Here is an 8,953-nt window from a genome sequence, read left to right as displayed (position 1 = left end):
AGACATTGATCACTGCTGTACCCATAATGCATTCAAAAGTAACGAAAAATTGTGACTTGGAGGCGTTTCTTAATTCATACCTCAAGCGATACTGCGAAGATCACAATGCCCTATGGTGCCTTTTTTGTAAATATTCAGCAGATGTTGAAAATGACTGGAGACGTCTCCATAAGTTCGAGTGTTATCGTGTTTACAACAATCTACTACCACAGGAAATATTTTCACAAGTACAGCTTTCTGCAGAAAATGATGGACTTGTGAAATGTAAAGAAATTTGAGTCAGCAGTGTCAATTATGAGAGTTTGCATGGTCGGACTCAGAAGCAGAGTAACCGTTTCATCCAATGCATTAGGGCAAGGATTTCTATGAAATATTCAGTGTGACGAAGAAAGCTGAGTCAAGGAGCTAAGAAAAAGACAATAAAGCGAAAAGAAACACAGTACCAATACGGAATCTGGTGTGTGGAATACTATACATAAAATTCACGTTGTTCTTTGAAAGTAATCTTATGAATGAGTAATGTTTTTAACTTTATATCACTTTTATTTCTGAACAGTCAAGAGAAGGACTTGAATATGTTTTGATACGTACTATGAGACAATACACATAATTAAGTACTTACAACATTCTAGAAAACAGTAGGTGAAAATTATAAGAAATATTATTCATATGTACTTCCAAATTTACGAAATATATCTTGAAATGTAAATCAGTAATTATGTATAAATTTAAGTATCGAGTGTGTCTAACAGCCAAACAGAAATACGTTTGATACATTTTGAGTGTAAACCAACCAAGAGAAGGATACCTGAAGGAGAATGGGTAAAAAATATTATATTGAAGCTGGTCACTATTTAAAAGATAGTAAAAGGAACAACTTTTGAAAACACGAATTCATTATGATAGTGTAGATAGAGAGATTCACTGCATCAAATAAAAATTGAAGAGCTTAATTTTTGTTAGTTTTGGAAATATTCAGCACAGTATAAACATTACGAGTGACTGAGAAAGTCATGCGCATGCCTTGAAATCCTGGAACTACCGATGGATGTTCTGTTTCAGCAGCATCTTAAATAAAATTCTTTAAATGGCAGATTGTTTCCTGCTCTTTGAAAGAGTTAGTATAGTTGTAGACCTCAACTTCTTATTAAAGTCCAGTAACGAAAAATAAACTGAAAACCACATATGTATTTTGCACTTCTGTTTATTTTCTTTCAAATACAAAATTAAAAATATTGTTTCACAAGAGAAGGACACATTCAAGAAATTCCTTCTAACATCGGACAACAACATTCATTCCTCATAAATTAATTTGACTATATCTACTGTCAGTATTATTTGTACACTGTATATCTTTTGGCAGCATGGTTTATTTTCGTCATTCTGAACAGTCCAGTAGTTGGTCAGTAGTGGTATCCCCCATTTCCACTTCCAGCTTCAGCTCCAGCGCGCCCCCTGCCGTAGCCGTATCCGCCGGCAGAGTAGGCGGTGAGTCCGGTGTCCTGGTACTCTACGGTGGGCCTGTAGCCGCCCTCGTCAGCCTGGTAGGAGACAATCTGCTTGCGGCCGTCAGGCAGCAGCACGCGGTACTGACCCTGGGCGCTCTCCCCCTGCCTGGACTCCTCTTGTCCAAAGTCACTCAGCGTGTTGCCGTCCTGCACCGAGTAGCTGAACTCGTAGTTGGCCGGCTCCTGGGGACAAAGGGAATGCGTTTGTAGTGCCCGAGCTCATCTGCACCTGACACATCTGCTTCGCAAGTAAACTAGACCACTGCACATCAGGGGATGGCCTGATGGTGGTGCATGGTACAGACACTGTTAGCCAGTAGAAAAAAATAAAACCGCAGCTATACGCAAGAGCAAATAATATATTTCAGATTATGTTCATTGCTCCTCCAATGGACACTGCATCAAGACCATGTACTGCTGTACATTTTTAGGACACAAATATTTTCCACTGTTTTCTACCCTATTTATCGAATAGCAGTTTACAGAAAATAACGACGGAAACTGAGAAATAGCGGTCTGTTTTATTGACCCTGCTTAGAATTAATCGTGATGCAGGAAGGCTATTATCAAGAAACAGAATTAGGAAGTACCAAATAAACAACTATCCTTCCTTGCGTGGGGTTTTCTTGCAGCGCCTGAGTTTTAGATGTACATGTGGGAGAAAGCTTACAACATACTTCCATCTAAAGTAGGGTGACTCACACCTTGGTATGCCTCACTGTGTTGTAATGATGTATCTTAATATTTTTATACATTTTAGAAGACAGAATATGTTTTTAACAAAGCAACTACTCAAGGATTCCTTTCACATTATAATAAGTAACTAGAATAAAAATTTTGGATTTAAAATCGATTTTTCTCACATTCTTATGATGAATGATAGAAATGTGGTACGCAGATAATCTGTTTCAAGAAGTGGAAACCAGAAAATGGTTACGTTCTACTAGTCTCACAATGGTTTTGTTCCATTGCCCGAAGGAAAAAATGGAATAAAACATTGCAGGGAGATTTTTAACAGATTTTCATCTTGATTACAGTGATTCATGCCGTGGTCCGACCCATTGCTCTGAAACTGAATATCTTGATACTTATGCATTTTAGAAGATCGAATCACAGCCCCTTATAATAATATTCTTTTGGGTGTGTAACCACGCCGTGAGACCCTAACAATCAGGTCTTCGATTACTGTTACACCTTGATTTCATTAGTCTGACAATTCAGTATTTTATCATATAACGACCAGTCACACTCCTAGAATAATCTTATTGATATTCAAAGTTGTTTGAATTTAAGTTCCTTCAAAGCGAGTCACTGTGATACAGTGTATCGCATTCTACATTCACTATAAAGTCTGAATCAGTAGGAAAATCCAGTCTGAATATTAACTTGCGAAAATCCTACACGGACTAAGCAATATAAACATTTCAGTTTATGCATAAATTTAAGTAAAGTTATTGTAATATGAAGCTGTACATTACATATTCTAAGCAAATCAAATAAAGGACTGAAGAACAAGAGGGTATCATTTACGTGTAAATAAGTACAATCAGACGAGGCTCTTTGTCTTTCTCCTCCCTGTTACATCTCTGTAAGCCATAGCCGAAATTTTGGTAGTACTGGAAAGAAACCTGGCATCAGCCTGAGAGTTCGGAACAGAGAAATGTATTAGTAATAAACGGAAAAGTGCCTTTGCTGTTTACGTAAATTGTAACAGTTCTTTGAATGAAGTAATAAATACACACACACACACACACACACACACACACATATATATATATATATATATATATATATATATATATATATATATACATATATATATATATGTGTGTGTGTGTGTGTGTGTGTATGTGTGTGTGGGACTGTGTGTGTGTGTGTGTGTGTGTGTGTGTGTGTGTGTGTGTGTGTGTGTGTGTGTCTGATATGTATATGAAATATGTGATAGCAGAGAGAGAGCTGCTGTTTCGATCATATTTGTCTCATTTAATATCCATGACGCGAAAACTAATTGGCGTTGGCGTTTGTCTTTTAACAGCTATTTTAATTCACCCATCATTCCTCATATATATATTTGCTAAGCCCGTGATTAACAACATGCTCTTCATCTTTGAAATACTGGCATTTCCTTACTTAAATGCCCCACAACAAGTTCCAAGAAGAAATACTACACTTATTACCTTCAAATGCATCAATCACTATAATTATTAGAAGTAACACAGTCAAGAATATCGTTCGGTCTGTTATGTGACTTAAGTCAAGACTAAATCCTAAGCAGCATTAAAATTATTCCTACATTGAAGGTGTTTAGAGAATTTTATTTCAAATACGTACAGCAAGTGGGTCCTCCTGGGCTCCAGCGCGACCGTAGCCGTATCCGGGAACTCCATACACTGGAGAAAGGCCACCAGCGTTAGCAGAGGGTGAACCGTACTGAGTGGAGAGCGCGTTGGCAGAGTAAGAAGGAGCGCCGTACTGTGTGGACAGACCGAGTCCTCCGAAGCCAGTGGCGCGACCAGCTGCCGAGGGGGCGCCATAGCGAGTGGAGAGACCGCCGCCGAACCTCCTGCCGGCTCCAAACCCCCTGGAGGAGGCGCTTCCAAAGCTGGAGGAGACGCGAGCTGCTGGACCCTGGCTGAAAGCGCCTGAGCGACCGAAAGCGGCGCCTGTCAGCGCAGGAGCTCCGTACTGAGTGCTGAGGCCGTTGGCTGCTGGTGCGCCGTACTGAGAGCTGAGAGAGGAGGCCGAGGGAGGTCCGTACTCAGAGCTGGGAGGCAGGTACGACCGGTCGACTGGCGGCTCGGCGACGACGCACAGAGCGAGCGCTGACAGGACGACGTACACCTGTCAAAATGCAAATTTAGTATATAGACCCTATATCACACTAACATCCTGCCATTAACTGCAAGAGAGAAATTACCAGTAGCCGTATTCCAAACAATTAGTTCTAGCAATGGGCAATAGAAGTTCAATGTGTAAAACTGTGTTTTGCATAATAAATTCGCGTGTTCTGCATTGATTGTGTTAAGTAGAGACGTGCTTAATAATGGCAATAACAACAATTAAGACATTTAAATAGCAATGTAACCGTGAAGCTTGTTATGATATTCAGTTTTACATGATTAGTTTTCCTCCATGTCTACGATAACATGAGTACAGTGACTACATTACACACGCATTACATGAGGAAAGATTACAATAAAACAAGAAAAGTATGCTTTTTTAAATGCACAGTACTGCTTACAGTTAATGATTGGAATACAAGCAAGAAGAATCTGTTTCAAACGTTGCCAACTTCTGCGCACTCTTTTGTTTAAACTTTGAGGCAAACAGAAAGTGGTCTCTATGTCAAATGAGTACTTGGGGAAACGATAGGTCTCTTAAATCGCATTTGGACGTGGGTCCTCAGAACTTCTCGGGTAAGACTTTCGACGATGCACGATGTCTTTAGTGTATCATCATCCACAGAAGGCTGTTTGAATCACTGTGACTCTCTCAAACTGTAAATCAAGCCTTCATGAACCATTTAAACTCGTTCTGAAGAGATTTGCAGACAGTGACTGATCCTAATGATTCATCGCTGTTCGCATTTAATAATGAGCGTTACATTTTTTCTATTATTTCTTAGAATCACCTGAAAACGTTTACTACATCAGCTTCACACCAAGCTTCTATCTATATCATTTCCCAGAACGCAACTCTATCTATGAATAGGTTTAAACGACTATAGACGTCATCCACTAGGTCGCACACACGCAAAACAAGAGAAAAGTCACAAAATCATGGACTCTAAAATGCATACTTTGAGAGCTAAGAGCACTTGTTTCGTAGAAGAGATGTGTTTCACACTAGTAAAGATGCATATTAGAGATGTATACTAGACATTTTTGCTTGGCCGCGCAGGATTAGCCGAGCGGTCTTAGGCGCTGCAGTCACGGACTGTGTGTCTCGTTCCAGCGGAGGTTCCAGTCCTCCCTCGGGCATGGGTGTGTGTGTTTGTCCTTAGGATAATTTAGGTTAAGTAGTGTGTAAGCTTAGGGACTGAGGACCTTAGCAGTTAAGTCCCGTAAGATTTCACACACATTTGAACATTTTTGCTTGTTTTGGTGCATACATGCATATAAACCTCCTTCCAAAATATGGAAACAAATAGCTTGAAATAGAAGAGATGTATTTCATAGTATCGAAGATAACAAGTGCTCGTGGCTCTTAAGGTATGCATTTTAGAACCCATATTAACCAGACTTTTTTATCGTTTAGGTATTAGGAACCTGTTCCTATAGCTTGCCGGTGCCTTTTGGAACATACTGTACATAAGTATTGTCAACGTCAGCTGTCCTATGGCGAACTTCGAGGAAGACTACCTTCTCCTCAGTCATTATATACGCCAACAGTACCATAGTCTCTATTGGGTTTTCCAAGTCTTCGATCAACTATTCTACGGGTTTGTATTTTTTACTGCTCTTTTGTTGTTGTATTATAGGACACGCTATAAATATTTTTGTGACAATCCGTTAAACACCTTCATGTCTTTCGTTGCTGTACCATTGCAATAACCAGCATCAGATTGTCAACATAGCCATCCAACTGGTAAACTGAATTTTGAGCACTGAAAAACTTGCGACTAACCCTTTCATAAAACTTTCTGACAGTTTAAAACTGTGTAATAGACCGAGACTCGAAGTCGGCACCTTCGCCTTTCGCGAAAGGACCTTTACCAGATGGGCTACCTAGGCACAACTCACGACCCCTCCTCACAGCTTTATATCTGGAATCCTTTCATAAGTAAACAGCATCAAATATTTTACCCAGTGTTATGGACATAACGTGGTAGCTGACTGCTGCCGCTATCTACTGACAAAGTTCTGCATTTATCTAGTTGTATAGACACAACATCAAGATACTGATCGCACCAATGGGCAATGGTAATTGAACTATATTTGCATTGGGAAATTGTTGGGATCAACTAGAGGTCCACTCACACATATCGACGTTTTTCGCAGCTCCCCTAAGACTCTTGAGGTATATCCAATGACAGCTTTTTTCGGAAAGGACACGTCTGATTTCTTTCGTTACGTTCTCCAATCTGATATCGTGTCCCGTCTCAAGAGATCTTATGGACCGTGGACGTTAGGGCACAATATTTTCCAGTGTGGGAGAAACGTTTTCTGCATTACAGACACTTTACACGTGTAGTAAATAAGCGAAACCGGCAACTGTTCTGAAGTTAATAGGTAGCGCATGATGAATGACAACATGCGTCTCGGTGTATGCTTTCCACGAGCTGACTGAGGCTGATGATACCTCGTGCACTACAAGGCGATACTTTGATAAAGAAGGGAAAATCTGCCGGTGGACATCAGAATGCTGTTACGTAAAGAGAAATCGTGCAATTTGTTTCAGTTTACTGTAGCTTGTTACGCAGGCGCAGACACTCCCGAGATACTAATACCTGAACAGCACGGCACCCTCTCCAAGATGTGAGGTTGGCTTACCTTCATGTTGCTTAGGAGGCAGACACCGCACCGAGAGTGGCCCAAGCAGATCGGCGTCCGGTATTTATACGCGTCGGCCCTCTCGTGGAGTCGGACCAGTTGCTCCAGATAGAGGGGAGTGGCGGATTCCCTGTCATTACGTCACCGCCCTGTCCGACCTTGGCGGTGATGCCCGAGAAACCCCGCTGTGGTGACCCCATCTGCCTGTCTGCCACTCATTCCACATCGCAAGGAACCGCTGATTGCTTCCGGTGAGGCAACAAAAACTTGTGCTTTCCCAAACGCCCGTCCTTCCCTTTAAGGACACTGTTGGAAAGGTGTATAAGTTCTAACCGTATAGCTGACCGACGGTCTTGCGGGCAGAATCAACTGTTTGTGCGGTCCGCCATTCTCAGCTGTATTTTATAATAAAATACATGTAACTGATAACAGCCGAATCTAAAAACGCCAGCCACTGTTAAGAGCTTCGTGAGCTGATCAGCGATTAGCAGTACTTCATGTTGTTATCTACACCCGTAAATGCGGTGGTACTCATTCTGCGAAATTCTATCAGTAGGGAATCCCGTTGCTAAACCACGCTACCACAACAATCACCCCAGTCAGCGCCCAAGCTCGACTCCAGTGAATACCTCACTAAAACTTTAATTGCTGTCAAAACGGCCCGCTCTATCACTCGACTCCCGTGAACACATTTCTAGAAACTTATTTGTTCTCAAACTGGCGCCTGGCAATTTAAAATTCTTACTCCCTCTATTGGAGAGCTTTAATACAGGGTGTTTATAAATGAATATCGGGGTTTCAACGCTTTATAATATTTATTATCTCAAACTTACAGTTATAAATGATATCTCAAATGAAAGATTTTTAGACAACATAGTTGTGTGGAGAAAACAGCGATTAATTTACTTATAATCAATTATTCAAAATGACAGTCACAATCGCATTATTTATTTTGCCACCAACCGGTTTCAACCCGCGATGGGGTCATCTTCAGGGCAATTTACACCATTTGGTCGCTCGCTGGAGTCGTGCACAGGCAGGGTGAAGACTTCAGCGAGCGACCAAATCGTGTAAATTGCCCTGAAGATGACCCCATCGCGGGTTGAAACCGGTTGGCGACAAAGTAAATAATGCGATTGTGACTGTCATTTTGAATAATTCAAATGAAAGAGCAACTCAAACAAACCAAGAACCCTATAAATGTTCAATGTGAGCACCATGTGTCACACTGCCCACATCAAGTCTATAGCCGAGTTCTTCCCAAACGTTGATAAGTGTGTCTTCAGTGATGTAGCATCAGCTGCTTCAATCCGGTTTCTTAATTCAGGGAGGTCTGCTGGTAGCGGAGGCACGTATACACGATCCTTGATGCGGCCCTAAAGGAAAAAAATCGCATGGCGTTAGGTCGTGTGTACGTGGAGGCCATGCAAAGCAAGCCCTGTCATTGGGCCCCTTGTGGCCTATCCAGCCTTTGGGTACAGTGAAGTTCAACCTGTCCAGCGAATTGCGGCGGAAACATTGCACGCTGCGCACGCCGATTGGTGCCAAACACAACTTTTTGAGTTCCTCTTTCATTTTCCATATCATTTTTAACTGTAAGTTTAATGTAATAAATATTATAAAGCGTTAATACACCAACACTCATTTATAAACAACCTGTATAATACAGCTGATCAATATCAGCAACTGTGCAATAATTTTATTCACGAAGGAGTCAGGTACGGCCATTAGTTGCGAATGGTAGGCATTTGTTATTTATTGGTTTCGAATATAATTCTACTTTTTTAAAAGGTGTTAACATTCAGTAGCTTCTGAAGCAGGATAACTTTACACCAGTAAAGAATAAATACCGCTTGCAGCTGTTGGATATCACTGCCTTTCTGTCGAATGAAAAATATACTGCAGGAATTACAGCAGGTGCTCGAAAAGTTGCTCGGTCAGCTCAGAGATGAA

At 41.1% G+C, this 8,953-nt stretch overlaps 1 protein-coding gene across 1 annotated transcript; it reads right to left on the bottom strand.

Moving 5' to 3' along the window:
* Positions 1–1,188: 1,188 nt before the first annotated feature.
* Positions 1,189–7,047, bottom strand: LOC124798469 (pro-resilin-like). The gene is made up of 3 exons (XM_047261901.1): positions 7,001–7,047; positions 3,840–4,349; positions 1,189–1,691 (listed from the first exon to the last, which is right to left on the bottom strand). The coding sequence occupies exons 1-3, from the start codon at positions 7,004–7,006 to the stop codon at positions 1,404–1,406; spliced, it is 804 nt and encodes a 267-aa protein (XP_047117857.1). The 5' UTR covers positions 7,007–7,047; the 3' UTR covers positions 1,189–1,403.
* Between the last annotated feature and the right edge of the window lie 1,906 nt (positions 7,048–8,953).

Source organism: Schistocerca piceifrons, chromosome 5, assembly GCF_021461385.2.
Source record: "Schistocerca piceifrons isolate TAMUIC-IGC-003096 chromosome 5, iqSchPice1.1, whole genome shotgun sequence".
Lineage (NCBI taxonomy): Eukaryota > Metazoa > Arthropoda > Insecta > Orthoptera > Acrididae > Schistocerca > Schistocerca piceifrons.
The sequence above is the reverse complement of the archived record's forward strand: the minus strand, read 5'-3'. Positions and strand labels throughout refer to the sequence as shown.

Bases quoted from the DNA above. Each gene is read 5' to 3' on its own strand.
- LOC124798469 (XM_047261901.1), bottom strand. The intron at 1,692-3,839 runs GTACGTATTTGA...CTTTGTCCCCAG, and splicing joins CCCAGGAGGACCCACTTGCT to GAGCCGGCCAACTACGAGTT.